Below are 19661 nucleotides of genomic sequence, written 5' to 3'. Positions count from 1 at the left end.
AAATAAAAATGTCCAACATTTTAGAAGAATGGAGAAAATCTGGGTATCAATACTGGGAACATTTTTGGCTGAAAATTTTTGAGAATTAAAGAAAAACCTTAATCTTCAAAAGAAATAGCACATGGAACTTCCAAAGATAAGTGACAATTAACCCATACTTAGACACCTTATGGTGGACATGCAGAACAACAAAGAAGAGAGATAATCATAAACACAAATAGAGAGAAAAAAACCCAGAATACCTAAAAAGACTGATGAAGAAGTTCCAATATCAAGAGAAGCCAGAAGATAGAGGCATGGTACAAAGTACTAAGAGGAAATAACTAAATGCAATCCTGTTCATATCTCAACTATAATTCAAAAGCAAGGGTAAAATTAAGACATTTTCAGACAGAGACTTAGAGAGTTTCTTACTCATGTATCCTGGTTGTGGTGGTTACACAAATCTATAAATGTGTTCAAACTTACAGAAAAAAGATATATTACAAGAAAATATATATTTTCCACAATTAAAAAATAATATAATATACCCAAACCATTGAATTTTACACTTTAAATGGGTGATCTGTATGGTATGTGAATTATGTCTCAAGGAAGCTGTTAAAAAGAAAAAGAAAAAAAAAGAGGTATCTGAAGGAAAACTGATAAATCGTAATGGTCAGTATATCTGTCTGTTATATTATTTTCTTTACTTTGCTATAGTTTGAAATTTTTGTATTAAAAAATATAATAATTTTTAAAGAATAGGGGAACTCTTACTGGGCAATGCAGTCGTTTTTAACTTCGTGCTTATGAATTACCTAAAATCCTCACTCATCTCTCCCTGCCACAGGGCCTATCACTAAGAACCAGAGGCTCCGTGTCACAGAAGGGCCACTTGTCTCAGAATCAGGAGACCTGAGTCTGTCCCTCCCTGATGGGTGTCCTTGGGAAAGTTACTAGACATCTTTGAGTGCCATGTTTTCATCTTAGACCTCTTCTCTCCTCTTCACAGGTGTCCAGAGGAATCAAAATGAGATCATCGTGCAAGTGTATTCTAAACCTAAAGAATGGTGAATGCGCCAATGTCAGGAAGTGTTAAATACACAATTAAACATGAAAAAATTCCACAGACCTCATCATGGTCAATGCTCTGACCCTCATCCTGCCAAACCCATCACAGCACCGTTCACCAGTGTCTCTACTTGTGTGCAATGGGTCATTCCTGGCACGAAGCACAGGGAATTACAAAGGAGGTGGGCCATCCACTGCAGGCTCTACCCTCAGCAAGCCAGAGCTGGGACAGTTGCTTCATAGCTCCACATAATTCTGCATGTCCTGGTTTCAAATGGGCTTTGGGGAGAAACAAAACAATAAAATCCAAGGAAGTTTTTGGTGGGAGAGGACGGTGTGGCTCAGTGTGGTATCCACTGCCCCAGAAGCACCGCCGCCAGCTTTGCCTTAGGGCTACGGTTGGAGGCCACTTACCGATGCTGGCCACGGTGTACTGGTAGGGCTCTGAGAGGAAGTGTGGGAGGGTGAGGATGAAGGCACCCAAAGCTAGGAGGAGACCCCCAATGCCAATCAGCCGTGGACGGTGCACCCGGCTGCCAAAGTAGCTGACGAAGATGATGAGGATGGCGTTGCTGATCTGTGGAGAGAGCAGAGGGACCGAGTGAGACCAGAGACTCCGTCCTCACCCACCCACAGTGGAGACCTGACTGTACCTTTTCCAGGAAAAGCAGAGAGGGAGGAGGCTGCCCAGTGGTAGCTGGGGCCCAGGCAGAGTCCCAGGGTCAGCCTTGCCCAGAGAGCCTCACCATGGGACAAGCGCACACGTTTCAGCTTTCCCCTGTTGTCAGAAATTCTTCCCAGCCTCAGCCTTCAAGACTAAACCAAGGGAAGTCTCTAGAGACAATGAAAAGCTCGTGGCCTTAATTTCAACCATCTTAGGACCAAGCCCTTTGGGGCAAAATCCAAGGGTGCCTTCCATTCTGGCTGATTCCTGGAAACAGCACGTGTTCCCTCTTTAAACTCCCCGAGGACTTGGAATTGGTAGTCAGAAGAGCCACCAAGTAACATGCACTATCTCGTTTCATCATGCAACAACTTTCATTTCACAGACAGAATTGGGGCTCGGAATATTAAGTCACTTGTCCAGGTCCATGAGGTTAGGAAGTGGCTTGAACAGATACTGTCTAAGTGTTAACTAAATTAGCCCCACTGCCTCTTGGAGGAGGGGGTTTCTGTCCCAGCAGCTCTGCTCCTCACCTGCCCTTGGCCCTCCCTAGGTCTGCCTCCACTTCTATCAATGGGGGACAAGGACTAAAGCACCCTTACATCCCTTCCCAGTTGAGCGCACCAGTAACTCCATGTTCCTGGTGCTCACTGGAAGGCGTGCTCTCTGAGCTCCACCCAGAGCCAGGGAAGGGAACCGAAGGCCCCAGTTTGGGGGATAAGGGTCATAAATGGTCAAAGGGGTGCTGGCAGATCTTATGACTACAACTACATCCAAGGACATCACCCTCTGCCCCAGGACTTATGTTTGCCTGGACTCGAGGAGCCCTGAATGTCAGCACCCATTGCCCCTGCCCTGTCCACACCACAGTCTCCTCGTGGCTCGAAAAGCAGGTGCCTTGTCTTAGGACATAGGGAAGCCGTGGGCAAACTACGGCCCGCGGGCCGGATCCGGCCCATTTGAAATGAATAAAACTAAAAAAAAAAAAAAAAGACCGTACCCTTTTATGTAATGATGTTTACTTTGAATTTATATTAGTTCACACAAACACTCCATCCATGCTTTTGTTCCGGCCCTCCGGTCCAGTTTAAGAACCCATTGTGGCCCTCGAGTCAAAAAGTTTGCCCACCCCTGACATAGGGCCAGAGTCTTGGTACCTGGCTCTTGCCAAGATCACCAGTGACCTTCTCATTGCCAAATTCACTGTCAGTTCTCAGCTCTCTTCTTCCTTGATCTCTCAGCACCATTTGACTCAGTTGAGCATTTCTTTCTTCCTGCAACACTTCTTTCCCTGGGTTTCCATGGCACCACCTCCTCCTAGTCTCCTTCCCCTGGCTGCTCCTTCTCAATCTCCTTGGCTGATTCCTCTTCGCTTCCTCAAACTCTCAACTCTCAGAGCTCAGTCCCTGTACCGCTACTCTGGTCTTGGTGAGCTCATCCAGAACTCGGGGCCTCATGGAAAGAGAAGAGAGGGCTGGGCCTGGGAATCCCATCTCCTCACCTGGAGCCACCAACGTTGCTGCCATGATGGAAGGGCTCTGCTGTCTCCCATGCCTCTTTCTCACTGACTCCCAGTGACTCCTAGTTGACCCTGCCACCCCTGACTTCTCAGCCCACCCTATCTTCTCAAACTTGGATGTGTAGTCACTGAGGGACTGTGTGAAAGCCACATTGCTGGGAGGTCGTAGAGATCTGACTTTTCTGGGGGTAAAAGCTCTGGCTTCTGTGATGCTCATAATACTGGAGCTGCTGGGCTTGGGGTTGCTCCCCACCTGCATGTGTGGGGCTCACCTCCTCCTAGACTGGGGATGGGCAGAGGTCACATAAACTCGTGGGTGGTCAGGGAATTCAATTAGAGGCTCAGAATTTCGAGCCAACAGCCCTGCACACCCGGGGCAAGCTGCTGCATTTGCTGAGCCCCAGTGCCCTCATCTGTCAGGTGGGAGGAGCAAGCCGAGCACCTGCTCACAGGGCTGCTGTGAGGAGGCCCCAGGTCAGGGATCCCAGAACAGTGGGCCTCATGGAAAGAGAAGAGAGAAGCTGAGCCTGGGCACCCCACCTCCTTACCTGGAGCCACCGAGGCTCTGAGCTCAGTGCCTGGTGCCAAGAAGCCCTGGAATTGGTAGCTGCTTCCACCATGCCCATTGCACCTGGCTGTCTCCTTTCCCCAGGTGTCTATCCCAGCTCCCCAAGAACTGTTCTTCCTGGACCCCCCTCCCAGGCCTCGAGACCAGGGTGCACAAGTGGGGTCGGATGGACCAGAACCTGCTGCTTACCTCATTCAAGCTGGAAATGAGACCCGAGGAAGAACTGGAGAGGCCAAAGCGCTTCTCGATGGTGGTGAGGCTGCTCTTGAAGTAGGCGCTGTACAGGAGCTGGGAGAGCTGCAGGAGGCCATGGCAGAGCACGAACACCTGGGGAGATACCGTGTGACGCATGAGGTCCCTGGACAGTGAGCCCTGGCTGCCCACCTGGGCCTCCCGTTCTGTTTCTGCTCTGTTTTCTCACCTGTTACTTAGAAACACTGATTTGATCAGGCAGTCCTGAGGGGGAAATGCCATCCTCGTCACATCAGGTTTCTCCTGGGACTCAGTGCGCTCTCAGCCATCCATTCCCACCATCCTGCTGCCATAAACGGCCCTAAACTAGGGGTGGAGAAGCACCTCTGGGAAAGGCCTGACTAAGCCACATTGCTTGACATGTTTTCCGATGGCATCTCAGTGCCCTGCGGGCTGCTGCTGTCCTTCCTCCTGTCCTGCGAGGGCTGAAGTCACTCTCCAGCCAATCAGGTCACTCCCAGGGCCCTGACACACGCCAGGCCGGTGTTCCACTCCTCTTGACCTGTCCTCCCTTCCCCAGACTCCAGCAACACCTGTGCACAGGCCCACCTCTAATACCCCCATGACTCACCAGGATAGGTGCACAGACCACCTGGTTTTAATGACTGTCCCAAGCTTGTTGTCGCCTCTATCAGGACTACCTGTGATTGTGCTGGCTGTTTCCCTGGATGGGTGATAAGGCCTTGTCTCTGCATTCCATCCTGCCCATATACCCTGTCATATGGGTGTGAGTAAATGTGAATTCTGTGCTTAATGGGGACAGATGCACAGCGGGGAGGGTGGCATCTGGAATCAGCTCCAGGCTGAGCCCCGGGCCCTCCTGGGTTCTCGGCTGTTGGGCGGGGCCCCAGCAGGTTCGGAAGCAGGAGTCGTACATCCCCGAGCCCCCTGGAAGGTGCCCCTTCTGGGGACTGCACTGCTCTTCCAGGGGAGGGTGGGGTGCGGTACATTTCATAGTCTGCCAACGTTCCTCTCTTAATTGAACGCCTGGAGTCTCAGGAGAACAACAGGGGCTCCACCTTCATTTCTGTTTCCTTGCAAAGCTAATCCTGCCCCCTCTGCAGGGGCCCCGCTCCAGGCTGTGGGATCAGAGCTGACATTTCCTCTCCTACCTGCCAGGGCAGAGCCTTTGCGAGGCCAGCCTGGGGCTCCCGGATAGTGAGGGCGAGAGTGACGGGGTTTGCCCAGGTCACTGTTTTCTGTGGACACAGGCCATCTGAGCATGCTCAAGCCCCAAGTCCCTGGTCCACGCCAAATCCAGGGAAGCAGCAACTAGATCTTGGATGCCTTGCCAGATCCTCTTCTTCTGACCATCCCCTAAAGGCTAATGCCCCCCAAATTCCAACTGTTGGATGTGTTCACGTGGACACTCTCAGACCCCTTAGACCAACGGTTCTCAACCTGTGGGTCGCGACCCCTTTGGGGGTCGAACGACCCTTTCACAGGGGTCGCCTAAGACCATCGGAAAACACATATATAATTACATGTTGTTTTTGTGATTAATCACTATGCTTTAATTATGTTCAATTTGTAACAATGAAATTGGGGGTCACCACAACATGAGGAACTGTATTAAAGGGTCTCGGCATTAGGAAGGTTGAGAACCACTGCCTTAGACTAATCACTTCCCAAATAGGGCTCACTGTCCTTCCCCACAAATCTCTCCCGTTTCCCTTCATTCTCCATTATTGCCATTCAGTTCCCTAAGCCAGAAACCTGGAATCCTCCTAGATGCCCCATTCCTCATCCCTTGGCATTTGGTGCCTCTGCTAAGTCCTGTGATGTCTTCTTGGTGTCTCTCAAGCTTGACCTGCCCTTCGTCTCCTTGTTATGCCTTGCCTCACACCCTCCCCTCTCTCCCTGGCTTACTGCAACAGCCTCTCACAGGTCTCTGTCTGCCCATCAAAACTTCCACCCTCCCACCCCACTCCAGAAAGAGCTGACTTAAATACAAACGTGAGCAGGTGACACCCAAATTAACACCTTTCACTGGCTCCCCACTTCCTACAAGATAAAAACGAATGTCCTTGGCATGGTATCCAAGACGTGACACGTCCTAGTCCTTGACTGACTCTGGCTTCATACTCTGTTGTGGCTGATTGTATTTGACAAAGATGGCCACGCCAATCTCCTGTCCCACATACACCTCTTACAACGTGACAATGACATTCCTTCATCAAAAGATGGAGTCTCTGTTCCCTTCCCTTCAATATGGTCAGTCTTAGCTGCTTGCTTCTTATGAAGAAAATAAAGCAAAAGTGATGCTGTGCAGCCCCTGAGGCTAAGTCCTGAACGTTGACAGAAAATCTACCCAGCTCTTTCTCTTTCGGGACCCTTAGAACACAGACATCACATTATAAGAGAGCCCAGGCTTCCTACACATGAAAAGGCCACAGTTGGTGTCCCAGGTGACAACTCCAGCTAGTTTCAGCCTGCAGCCAGCATCATGTTACCAAGCGAGCCTTCGGAGGATTCCAGCCCATCTTTGATGTCAAGAGGAACAGACTGAGCTATCCCCACCGAGCCTTAGATAGAGGGCAGATTGAGTAAGCAAACTAAATGCTGTCATCGTTTGAAGCACTAAGTTTGGGGTCACTTTGTTACACAGCACTAGGTAGCTGCAACACCTGCTGCCACACACCTTGCCCTTCAAACTTCTTCAAGGTCCTACTATTCAAGTTCCCCACAGCACACATTCATTGTCTGTGTGTTTGCTCACAATCTGTGCAGAATCATCTTTCCCTTATTTGTCTGGATAATTCTTCCTCACCCTTCAGGGACCCCTTGCCAGCCTGGGGCTCAATTATGTGTCTAGTTCAAGGTTGTTTCTAAAAATCCCAGCAGCCTGCTGCTGACTCCTGCACAAAGGCATCTCGACAGCTTGGCGCATGGCTGACATTAAGGACAGCATTCAGCAGAGGAGTGAGGGCCTAGGGGAGACACAATGAGGGTTGGACCGAAGGTCAGCACAGTGGGGAATAGGGGGGAGCCCATTAGGGGCTCTTGCAGAGGCTGAGTTGACAAGGCTGTCCATGATTCGAGGTGGAAGAAAAGGGGCAGCATTTTAGCCTGAGGGTCTGGAAGGGGGCAACACCATGTGTGGAGACGGGGGCCCCAGGAAGAGGAGTATCCACGGATAGGGAGACAGCGAGTTCAGTTTCAGAACACCTGAATTTCTGAGCATAAAGCTCAAAAAGACCTGTCTCCTTCTAACCAAATTAGCAATTAATTAGCAGGAGTGACTAATCCCTACCAAATTCCCCAGGAGTCTCATGAGAGGAAGGTAAGGACAGTAGAAGAAAATAATCTGTCTCAGATCTTTTCCTGAAAGACATGCCGTTGCTTTTTCCAGTAAATACAGAAATTCCCCATTTTCTCCCTCCAAATACGAGGTGGAAGACTCCGCCTCCATCAGCTGGCACCGTTCCACACCCCACACCCCTTCACCTCTCCGCCAGCTTTTGGCCACTGCAGCCTGTCAGGGCTGGTGCCCTACGGGTGCCCTGGCAGAAGGGCTGGCATGTATCTGGGCCCTCAGGTTTAATGCAGTCAGCAGATGGAGGAGATATGAGATATGTGACTACAAAGAAGGGGAGAGCAAGGAGAAAATGCCAGGACAAGAGAAGGAAGTGAATGGATAGTTCCCACAGAGCTTTCTGACCCTGAGCCACTCAGGATCATCACAGCCACCTGGTCCCTCCGTCTGCCTCCTGAGCACAGGTGGACCAGACCCTGGGACCATGACCCAGGCTGCTTGAACTTACCGAGGACCTGACCCATGACCAGCATGAGATGAAGCGACAACCCCCCCGACACAATGCAGAACCAGAAACAACCCCTGGAGAGCATGGGGTTTAAGAATCTATGTAGATGGACTCGTGGGAGAAGGGGAAGGTTGGCTGGTTGGGTTGCATCCCACCCTCCACCATCATTTAGACCAGTGGTTCTCAACCTTCCTAATGCCTCGACCCTTTAATACAGTTCCTCATGTTGTGGTGACCCCCAACCATAAAATTATTTTCGTTGCTACTTCACAACTATAATTTTGCTACTGTTATGAATCCTAATGTAAATATCTGATATGCAGGATGTATTTTCATTGTTACAAGTTGAACATAATTAAAGCATAGTGATTAATCACAAAAACAATATGTAATTATATATGTGTTTTCCGATGGTCTTAGGCGACCCCTGTGAAAGGGTCGTTCGACCCCCAAAGGGGTCACGACCCACAGGTTGAGAACCGCTGATTTAGATCATCTAGTCTTACAGGTTTGGATGGTTTGAGTTTGGGAGTCAAACAAACCTCGGCTGATGTGCTGACTTCGGGCTACATATTTGTCCTCTCTGATAGTGGTTTCCCCCTCACATAGGGGAGCTATAATCACACCTGTTCACATTGCTGTTGGAAGGCTTGCATGAGAGAGGGTCTCTAAAGCACCTGGCACCCTGGCCAGCCCACACACTGAGGGAATATGTATAAACTGCGACTTCTCCCACTGGCTCCTCTGGCCCAAGTAAGGGAACCTCTCTGATGCTTTCAAGTTTCCTGCGGCATGAGAACCCGAGGACAGAAGTTCCCACAGTGTGTACATAGAGTGTCACCGGCTTGAGATGCTCCAAGTTCAAAGGATTCCCAGGAAAAAAATGTTTGAAAACTTTGCATATTATAATCTTCCCTCATGAATATTTATAGTTCACGTTAGCATTTTAAAGGTTCTGAGAAAACCTCCCGTAAAGACCCGATTAACTTTTGTTTTACCCAAATTTCTCCATACTTTAACCATGGAACCCCCTCAACACATACACATTTTTAAATTATATATAACAGCAACAAGGATGGACTGGCCAATAGCAATGGACCAAGCAATGGGAATATGGCACCCTAAAAAATGGCACCTCCCTGAGAAAGGTTGTTTCCCCAGGTGGGGATTTTTCCCTGGAGTTAGATATTACTAGTATTTTGCAAAATATACTTCAGGGCAGCAGTTCTCAACCTGTGGGTCGCGACCCCTTTGGCGGTCGAACGACCCTTTCACAGGGGTCGCCTAAGACCATCCTGCATATCAGATACTTACATTACGATTCATAACAGTAGCAACATTACAGTTATGAAGTAGCAACGAAAATAATTTTATGGTTGGGTCACAACATGAGGAACTGTATTTAAAGGGCCAGAAGGTTGAGAACCACTGCTTTAGGGAAAGATATGTCCCTTTCAGAAAGCAGCTTATGGTAGAATCTGAGTCTTGTGATTTCTTCACAAAAGGAAAAGAAAATAAAGATATATTACATGGGCTGTATTATCTTCTTTAAAATAACATGCCATAGTTTTCTATTTCCTCAGTCTACTTTTTTTAAAGCACTATTGCTTACTAATACGTTTGTTTATATCATACGTTTGATTTCTCACTATTTGACATCTCCTTTCACCAGGATATAGACTTCATGGAGGAAAGATAATGAGTTTTTTTAGGGTGCCATATTCCCATTGCTTGGTCCATTGCTATTGGCCGGTCCATCCTTGTTGCTTGACACAGTCGCTGCAGGGAAGAAACATCTGCACAGCATATGTTTCAAGGTACCTGGCGTATACGGCATACTGTGCTTAATATGTTTGCTCCCCCTTTTTTAGGGCTATGTGTTATAACCAGAACGACCTCCCTGAGAAAGGTTGTTTCCCCAGGTGGGGATTTTTCCCTGGAGTTAGGGATTAACAGGCCTAAGGAAGAGAATAAATCAGTAAAACCCCCTAGTGTTACAGAAATACCATGCACTACTTATGAAGAACTTGGACTAAGACTGTTGGCAATAAATGTGGGACTTGTTGGGCCCACATCCCCAGGGGTCTGCCCACCAGGGAAAGCACCAAAGCCTATACCCCTGGAGACCCACTGACACAGGGCAGTCCCAGGGAAGGCAAGCAGCGGGGCTGGGAGGACATAACCTTTACTGGGGAAGATAATCTCCTTCAGTCACTTCCTTGTAGTTTATCAGTAGAGCAGTAGAATAGTGACCTTGTAATAGCCCTTATAATGGACAGAGATTAACCTAGACAAGATTAAAATCAACAGAACTAGATAGAGACAGGATTTTTGGCAAAGGTCAGATAAGAAACTATGGAAATGAAACAATGAACTGTAGAAGGTTACCCAAAACATACCATGATGTGATTATAGAGGCATGCTTATAGGATCAAATGGGATAAATACAAATGTAACAGGAAAATAAAAGGAGAACCTGGCTATGCTGATCAACTGAACGCTGCCTCCGTGTCATTCCTTCTTCGCCGACTCTGTCCACACCTTTGGGAACCCCTGGACCTGCTGTGGCTGGACCCCAACAGTCCATAATTGGGGCTGAACCCTTGCTCCAGAATATTCAACCAGCAGAGTAGCTGTCTGCTCCAATGATCTGTCCTCACTCATTTATGAATTCCCCCGTCAGCGTTGTCTCCCATCAGTCCACACGCCACAAAACTTACAAAGCACAAAACAGCTTGTGCTAGCTTGGCTGCCCCACTTATTTACTTGGATCAACTCTAACTTACTTTTGGATATTTCTAAACCCAAACTAAAAAGTTAAAAATTTGTATTTATGTACGAAGGGACTATCTGGGGTGGTAGAAATCATTTATATTTTGATCATGGTGGTATTTACACAGGTGAACACATTTATCAAAGCTTCTCAATCATTTAAAATCTGTGCACTTGATTATATGTAAACTATATCTCAATAAAGTCGACCTAAGAAAAAATTCATTTTAAAAAGATTTGCAATCGTGAAAGTAGTCAAAATAATGTTCTTAGGCCTAGAGGGAATTCCACAGATTTAACAAAAAAATATTATGAGCATTGCAATGTCATTGGAATAAATTTGTTTATTCAAAGAGCCCTCCTTCTCCCCTCCCCAGCAATGCAAGGAGAGTTTATTCAAAATTTCAATTTGTTTATTGAAAGGGTCAATACCCATGTAAATATCTACGTTTGTGTGTGTGCTAATGTAAACATCTATGTGTTAAAACTATAGGTCTTTAGGCCTATGTTGCAAAAGGAAGCTTGAAGAGAAAGCTAACGCCGGGGGAAGAGCATTCTTGCATGGCATGGTGGGCGGGCAGCTCTAAGACCTCAAATGCTCGGGCTCACAGCTCCCCTCCTTCTCCAGTCCTAGGGAGCATGAAGAGGAAGTTGGAGAGGAAGGAAGCAGGGAAATCAGAGTGGTCGTAAAGATTCTTCCTCTAATAAAGAGGAATCTTTTTTCCATCTGTGCCAAAGATCTAAGAAAGGCTGAAAAGGTATTGAGATGCCAAGTGAAGGCTCAGCGTGGGACCCCAAGCCCCTGCCAAGCTTCAGAGATGTAAGTATTATCCCGAAGGGGAAACTGTAAGGACCAGGAGGGAAACCCTCGCAGCTCAGGAGGAATGAGAAGGGTCAACATGCAGCCTAGACCTGGTTTCCTTTGCTCACACATTCAGGAGCCTCTTTCCAAACTAAACATTGGAGCTATGACCTGAGGCATCTAATTATGGCGCTAGGACACGCGGCAGAAGTTCTGAAATGTGATCCCCGTAGGGTATTACCTGTTTAACCACTGGTTCAGCCGTCAACCAACTCTGATTTTGTCCACATGCAACACTCTAGAACATTCTGATGCCTTATATCCCCTAGAATGTGGAGAGAAAACCACTCATAAGCAGGAGATGGGGCTGGACTGTGACACAGGCTGTGACCTCTTAGTTGGGAACAACTGCTTCTATCCGTAAGTGACGTCTGCCAGCAATCTGAATGAAACTACTCTTCAGAAAGAAGGAAGGAAGAGCCCAGCCAGCATGGCTCAGGGGTTGAGCATTGACCTATGAACCAGGATTCCGGTCAGGGCATATGCCCGGGTTGCTGGCTTGGTCCCCAGTGGGGGGCACGTAGGAGGCAGACAATCAATGATTATCTCTCATCATTAATGTTTCTATCTCTCTCTCCCTCTCCCTTCCTCTCTGAAATCAATAAAAAAAATATTTTTTTTAAAAAGGGAGGAAGAGAGGTAGGAAGGAAAGGAGGGAGAAAAGGGACAGGGGGAGGAAAGAAAAGGAAAGAGAGCGAAATCAATAAAAATATATTTTTTTAAAAAGGGAGGAAGAGAGATAGGAAGGAAAGGAGGGAGAAAGGGGGTGGGGGGAGGAAAGAAAAGGAAAGAGAGCAGGAGAGAGAGAGAAGAAAGAGAAAAAAGGAGCACAAGGCAACCTCCTTGTCCCCCCTCCCCCCGCCCCCCCTCACCAGCAATGCAAGGAGAGTTCAGCGTGTAGTGTGTGCCAAGGGCCACCGATGTTGTCTGAGGGAGGGAGGAGGCTCGGAGGTGCCTCTTGCTTGAGTTTCTCCACCTCTGGGAGTCAAAATCTGGCCCCAGGGTCCATTCTGCTCCTTCTCTCCCTAGGCTGGGGCTGACTGTACCCCAGACAGGCAGGAACATCTCCAAGGCTCGCATATCTCCTGGGAAACCCCAGAACAGCATAGCCACACTGACAACTCAATTTGAGCAACGCTTGGCATTCAGAAGGCCCTTTTCCCAGTGAGCCCCGGTATAATCATAAATCCATTTACATTTCTTCGCACTGTTTCATTCTTTCCCCTGACAGTGTATTATATGCACATGCGTGAAAAATCAAGTAACATGCACGGGCTTCGAATGACGAGACTCAGCCCTATGCTCAGCTCAGGCCAACCAACCGGACTGCAGTTCAGGGACCACCACCTCTGGTTTGAGTTTTCCTGTGGATTACATGCACACATCTCAAAACAATATGCTTGTTCTGCAATTTCTTGATTCACCCGTTTAGACGGAAACCATTATAGAAGAGGATTTAGGTCACTTGTTCTTGCACTGCCCACCCCTCTCCCTTCTCTTCCTAACTTTTAATGGTTCTATCAGTATTTGCATCATGATCGGGTCACTTCACTTGGCGAGTGAAGCAAGCTGGGAGCCGGGAGGTGCGGGGCTTCCCTCCTGTGCACACCCCCTCACTAGCTGACTCTCTATCCACTCACAGTCTTGCTCCCCGTCTTTTTTTCTTTTATTGGTTTTCACCATTGTTTTTTACTCAATGCTTCCATTATAATGAGGGTGTTGGAGATGAGGGAACTCAAACATGTGCCAGTCTGTCTTCTTAAATTATAAACCCAATCTATTTCCTGCTGCTAAGTCTAGCAGACAAATCAATAATTCTGTCCCGTTTTCAATGGGGGGAAAAGTGGTGTACACTTGTCGGTGGACTAAGCAGTCAAACCCCAAAGTGTATCCAAGTCCTTCTCCACCACCCTCCTTCCCGCCCCGCCCCACTACACCCAAGCATCCTGATAAACATTTATGTGACTGGAATCTTCCAAAGTGGTTGGTGTGTCTCCAGGAAAAGGCACATGGCCAGAACAGTGCTGGCTCTGGCCCGTCTCCGCTTATATTTCTATTTTTCAGTTTCTCTACTCTCATAGGCCATTCTCAGACCTTGTGGGCAGTTCCCCAAATGGGTAAGACCTGGGAGGTGAGGTTTGGGGCTCAGGAGGCCCTAAGGCAATGGAAGCAAAGAAGGGAACTCAGAAAGGGTGACATCTGGCAGCTTCCCATCAGCCTCAGAGGTGCAGGCGTCTGAAAGGGGAGGAGGGCTCCTCTGAGGCCCACCTGGGAGGCCCCTCAGAGCTGGCGGGAAGCAGGAGGTCATTTCTCCCTGTCCTTCCAAAGGAAGAAGAAGGAAACAAAGCAAGGACGACGCTATGTCCTGGAAGGAAGGCCGTCTTTAACCGGTCGGCCCGCTTATTACCCTCCTGTACCTTACGCAGGGTGTGACTTTGGATCGCAATCATGGCCTGGTGGCCCCAGAGGAGAATGCCTCTTTTAAGAAGTGATTCAGGAAATCGAATATGTTCCCACACAGGAAGAATGCCTGAACCAGATAAAGCTCCGAGATTCCAAACAGCCAGCCTCGAGTCAAAGTCGGCGGTATTCACAGCAGCGTTATTAGTATCATTACAAACTAGCAGAAGCCTTTAATAAGACAGGGTCCTGGAAGGCTTGGGGGGGGGGGGAATCTGAGCAATCAAAAAAGGAAAACAAAACACAGATTTCCATCGCAGCTTCATTGTTCCTTAAGAGGGAAGTTGAAGAGTTGGACCTGGGAGGGGAGGCCAGTTGAGCCAGACCCGACAGTTCCCATTGTCCTGTGCAACTTTTCTCTCCAGCATCGCCGTTGCCAGCCTCCCCTGCCTGCCTGTCAGTGTTCTCCTAAAATGATCCCAAAGGCCACTGTCTGAGGCCTGTGATGGCCACGTCAGGGAGGGCTGGAGCCCTCCTCAACTCCAGGCCTTGCACTAAACTGCATCCCACACGTTTCAATTCTGACTTCCAATCCGTTTCTGAAATTCCTGTCCCAAAGCGTTACCGTTACCCCACACCGAGCCCCCCTCTCAATTCCGGTTCTTGCTCTAGTGGGTGCTTTAACCTCCAAACCAACCCTCGAATCCACACCACACTCTCCATCTCCACTGTGGCCCTCCAGTCTGTGTCACCACCAGGTCCCATCTGGCCACCATCCCAAGTTCCTACCTTCTCCCTAATTCTGTGATCCTGGCACCCCGCGTGTACCTGTCTAGTCCTCCTTCCAACCTATTCTTTAACCAGCAGCTACAGTAACCTTTTAAGAAACGTTAAGTATAACGTTCACACAAAAAGTTACAAGTCATACAGACAGAGTTTGATAAAATTTTACAAGCTGGGAACACCTGAGGGACCAGTACTCAGATCAAGAAATAGGCCCAAGCTGGTCTGGCTCAGTGGATAGAGCGTCGGCCTGTGGACTGAAGGGTCCAGGGTTTCACTCCAGTCAAGGGCACATACTTCGGTTGTGGGCTCGATCCCTGGTCCTGGTCAGGGCATGTGTGGGAAGCAACCAATCGATGTGTCTCTCTCACATCGATGCTTCTCTCTCTCTGTCTCTCCCCCTCCCTCCCACTCTCTCTGAAAAAAATCAATGGAAAAATATCCTGGGGTGAAGATTAATAAAAAGAAAAGAAAAGAAATAGCACATTCCCAGCTTCCCAGAAGCCCCCTAGTGCCCTTCTCAGTCACCACCCACTTGCAGGATCACAACTCTCATGAATCCTAGCCACACAGGTCAGTTTGCCTGTTTCGAACTTCACGGAAATACAGTCGTATAGTATGTCAGTGTGATCCACCGGAAACGGAAACCAGAGCCTGTCAGGACCCTGTGAAACACCCTCCGTGGACCCCACCCCCTCAGATGAAGATCGAGCAGAGGATCCCACCTTCCAGAGCCCTCCTGCCCCAGCCCAATCCACTTGGCTCTCCCCGAGCTCCCGCCACAGCGGCCTCTCCTCAGCTCTGAGCTACCTACACTCATTGTGGGAAGCAGCTGGAGCTTGTAGTGAGTGGAGCATCCAGGGCCCGGTGAGATGATGTGTGGCCCCAGAGCCTTTGAGGGTGAGGCCGTCTCTCCACCTGGAGTTCTTCACTCCCACCCCCTCCCTCGGTTAGCTCCTGCTCACCTATCTTTCTGGTGGCAAAGAAAGTCCCTCCTGTTGCACATTCTCTATTGTTCCTTCAGGGCATTGAGCCTAGATTGCAATGACAAGCACCTGGATTCCGCAGTCTTGGCACCCAGCGTGTACCCGTCTAGTCGGCCAGCAGGGTGGGGGAGGGACCTGACCACAGAAGCGCAGCTGCCGCTCTATGAGGAAGAGGCGATCCGCTGGGCAAATATTTGATGATGAATAAATCAGTGGGAACGAATAAACTTCAGTGAATGACACCACCAGTGACCTCTGCAGCCACAAGTAAGCAGATGTAAATTGATCAAAATGGATCACAAAGTCCTTGTAGAAATGGGTCATTGTTTCCCTTCTACTGTAATGTAAATATCTGATATGCAGGACGGTCTTAGGCGACCCCTGTGAAAGGGTCGTTTGACTGCCAAAGGGGTCGAGACCCACAGGTTGAGAACCGCTGCTCTAGGAGAAGAGCCCCATTTCTGAAAGCTATTCAGCCCCTGCCTAGGAAGAAAGGACCACATGGAGTCCGAGGACCAATCCTCAAATTAAAATAGTGACTCAGCAGCTGCCTTTGGGATCTGGAACTACATCCCCATTGGGTTTCATGCGATGTTGGCTCTCCTTGAACAAGGCTGCAGCTGTGGGAAGGTGTCTCGTCACTTTACCTCAGTTCTCTCTGCTCCTGCTCCCCGAGGCCAGCGCCTCCAGCCTTCTTAGACTCCATGCAGCTGCCAGTCACCAGCTTGGAGGCTATGCCTGAAATGGAGCCACAGGAATACCCCAGGAGAACCCCACTTGCTAAATCTGCAGAGAACCAGGACCAACGGGCCTACAAGGCTCCCTGGGAGGTCTGATGCTGACTTGAAAGATGAAGGATCTGGAGGCTGTGTGATTTCTAACAGCATACATGATTTGGTCCATGTGGAGTATTTTATCTAGCCTTTAGATGGGTAGAGGGCTGCCCACAGACCCTGCCCTACCCTTACCCCAGGGTGGGCAGCCTGATCAGTGAAAGTTGCATCTGCTTGGTCCTCTGTGGTCATCCCTGGCCAGCCTCTAGTCCAGCTCCACTTTCTCCATCATTTCAACTTATTTCTGGACTTTTCCAGAGAAAGGGCTCTGCCTTCTGTAGCCTCCAGTCTCTGATTTTCTATGTGTCTCCCAAGGTGGTCCCTCTCCCCTCCCCTCTTCTGCCTTCCTCCCCCTCCACTCCTCAGATGCACAAGGAGGAGGGGGAGGGAGGAACATTTGTAGGAGCTGGATGGGGAAAGGTAAAAAATCTGAGTGGGATGCAGCCTTTAGGCCGAGAGAAGAAGGCTTCAGTCGGAAATGCCCACAGAAAATGCCCAAAGCCTTTCTTTCTTTCTAATACTCAACTGAGGACATCCTGGGAGGGAAGGAGGGAGGGAGGGATCAGCTGCCTCCCACATACTCCCTGACCTGGGATCAAACCCATAACCCAGGTATGTGTCCTGAATGGGAATAGAACCGGCAACCCTTCCGGCCCAAAGCCTGTCTTGGAAACAGTTCCTCAAGTCCCAGGCTGGCGTGACAAAGGAACGGAAACTGCAAGGTCAAGGCAGGAGGTCAAGTAGGGCATGCTAATCTCTTTCCCATCAGAATGCCATGTTTAGATAAAAGCAACTGGGACATCCTTCCCTGGTACCCACACCCTCTGGCACTCCCTACAGCCGAGGACTCCAGGGAGCGACACGGGGGGAGTGAGCCACAGTGATTTCCATCGTTGCTGGGAGAGGTCGTTCAGGATGTCAAGGCCTTCTCTGCACCATGAAATGTCCAGTCTAGACACCGGAAATGAGAGAACGAGTGGGAGCAAGCGGGGTGGGGGGGGGGGGGGGGGGAACAAGCCAACTTCTCAAATCCTCTGCTTACCTACAGCATTTAACTTTAAGCTACAAATATCAGTAGTAAGAACACCCTCCTCAACCTCTGAGCACATTTGCCATCACCAAACTACCTGGGAAAAAAGCGACTGACATGGAACTCGGCCTGGCACAGCAGGGCTGCATGCCCGGAGAATCCCAGGAGATCCCTGGATCCAACAACATGTGGCCCTCGGAGCTCCTCCTGGCCAAAAGGTACTGCCCTCCGCCTCCTCCGCCTCCTCCACTCTCCTGGCCCAGAGGCAGGTCCCAGGGCCCGAGGTTCACAGCCTTTGGCTTGGCCCACAGCCACCCACAGCAGGAAGCTCTCAGAGGCCTTCACTGGCCAATCTAGGATGCTCCCCAAAGTTCTTTCATCAATTACAGCTCCACATGAGTGACTTCCATTCCCTGGGAACCATTCCAGTTTAATATGATTAGTTCCCAACTTTAATGAATGTCTCAGGGACCAGGATATTACAGCCACCTCAGTGACCTCTGCATGTGAATCAGTACCCGGATATATGCCTCGCCTCACAGCAGAGGTGCATCAGAATTACCTAGAGGGCTTGTTGAAACAGCCTGCTGGTCCCTACCTCCAGTGTTGGATTGGGATAGGGCCCACGAATCTGCATTTCTTCTCTCTCTCTCTCTCTCTCTCTCTTTCTCACTCAAGGATATTTTTCCATTGATTTTTAGAGAGAGTGGAGGAGAGAGGGAAAGACAGAGAGAAATATCGATGTGGAAGAAACACACTGATTGGTTGCTTCCTGTACGTGCCCTGCCCAGGGCCCAGGCTGGGGAGGAGCCTGCAACTGAGGTACATGCCCTTGACCGGAATCGAACCTGGACTCCTTGGACCATAGGCCAACGCTCTATCCACTGAGCCAAACCAGCTAGGGCAAGAATCTGCGTTTCTAACAAACTCTTGCCATGCTGATGCTGCTGGCAGGGGACCACACTTTGGGAACCAAACATTAGGCTCAAGCAAGTTCTCCTAAATGCTAACCTAACCCTTCCTTCCAGACATCTCTTTCCCGGAGACAAGGCCCAACCTTTACCCCAAAGGAATGGGGTAAAACTGAGACCATCTCTGCCCTCCCTTGACCATCTGCCCATTCTGAGCACAGGGTCTCCCCACTCAGTGAGGGTCTGACTGCTGAGAGCCCCCACAACTAGCCCTGGCTGTGCACCTCCATCCACCTCCCAACTCCTTTGAATACTCTGCTTCACCTAGAGCTCTTGAAGGCAGGTGCAAGGGAATGTGTTTTCATCATTCACACCTGGTTGGTTTTGGCTGGGGTTTCTACCTGCAGGGTTTGAGACTCCTGAATGAAATCATAAATAAGATGATTTAGATGAGGAAAGATTAGCTCAACAAAAACATATCACCTACCAGCTGCAGCCCTATGAGACAGCGGCAGACATGAGTGAGTGGCAGACTTGAATGAGCCGCAGACATGAGCTCACTCACCTTTCCACCACCACTGTCAACTCATGTCTGCAGCCCAGGGGCCTGTGGCTTCAGTAGCGGATCACAGAACAAAAACTGAAAAGTAACCTAAGGAAGGGGCACCTAGACGCTGGTGAGAGGCTGTGAGCCTGAGCCGTGTGGAGGAGGGAGGCAGACCCTGATCACAGGACTGTCAAACTCTGGGAAGGATTAGATGGGATGCCCTGTTCCAGTCTCCTTGCAGAAGATCCCCTCTAAGCACACCTTCCTCCCATCAGTGACTTCAGCAAAGCCCCTTTGGTCCCTGCACCCCTCCTTTCGGGGTGAGCACCTCTCTTAGAGCTCTCCATGGGCTGCTGCCACATTTTGTCCCGTACCTATCCTGAAGGTCACTGCCCTTTGACCCTGGGACATTGCAGATTCTTGCCTTAGCTGGTTTAGCTCAGCGGATAGAGTGTCTTAATTTGGTTAGACTACAGTTACCAGTTATTCAGCCAAAGACTCATTTAGGGTTGCTGTGGAAGGGGTGTTATTTAAAAAATGTATATAATAAAAGCCTAATATGCAAATCAACCAAACGACAGAACGACTGGTGGAATGACCGGTCACTATGATGCACACTGACTACCAGGGGGAAGAGGCTCAATGCTGGAGCTGCCCCCAGCCCGCAGGCTCTAGGCGGTGCCGGGGGGGTGGGGGTGGGGGCGGGCAGACAGCCGC

General features: G+C 49.4%; 1 protein-coding gene across 1 annotated transcript in view; it reads right to left on the bottom strand.

The window, feature by feature from the left end:
- Positions 1-19661, bottom strand: part of SLCO2A1 (solute carrier organic anion transporter family, member 2A1) — an 83678-nt gene that overhangs the window by 41680 nt on the left and 22337 nt on the right. The window contains exons 2-5 of the mRNA XM_005863670.2: positions 18885-18895; positions 11636-11692; positions 3994-4131; positions 1468-1630 (exon numbers count right to left, since the gene is read on the bottom strand). Of these exons, the coding sequence (XP_005863732.1) occupies positions 1468-1630; positions 3994-4131; positions 11636-11692; positions 18885-18895 (369 nt within the window). The remainder of the gene's footprint in view (positions 1-1467; positions 1631-3993; positions 4132-11635; positions 11693-18884; positions 18896-19661) is intronic.

The sequence above is a fragment of the Myotis brandtii genome, unplaced genomic scaffold (genome assembly GCF_000412655.1).
Source record: "Myotis brandtii unplaced genomic scaffold, ASM41265v1 scaffold18, whole genome shotgun sequence".
Lineage (NCBI taxonomy): Eukaryota > Metazoa > Chordata > Mammalia > Chiroptera > Vespertilionidae > Myotis > Myotis brandtii.
This window is presented reverse-complemented; position numbering and strand designations above follow the sequence as displayed.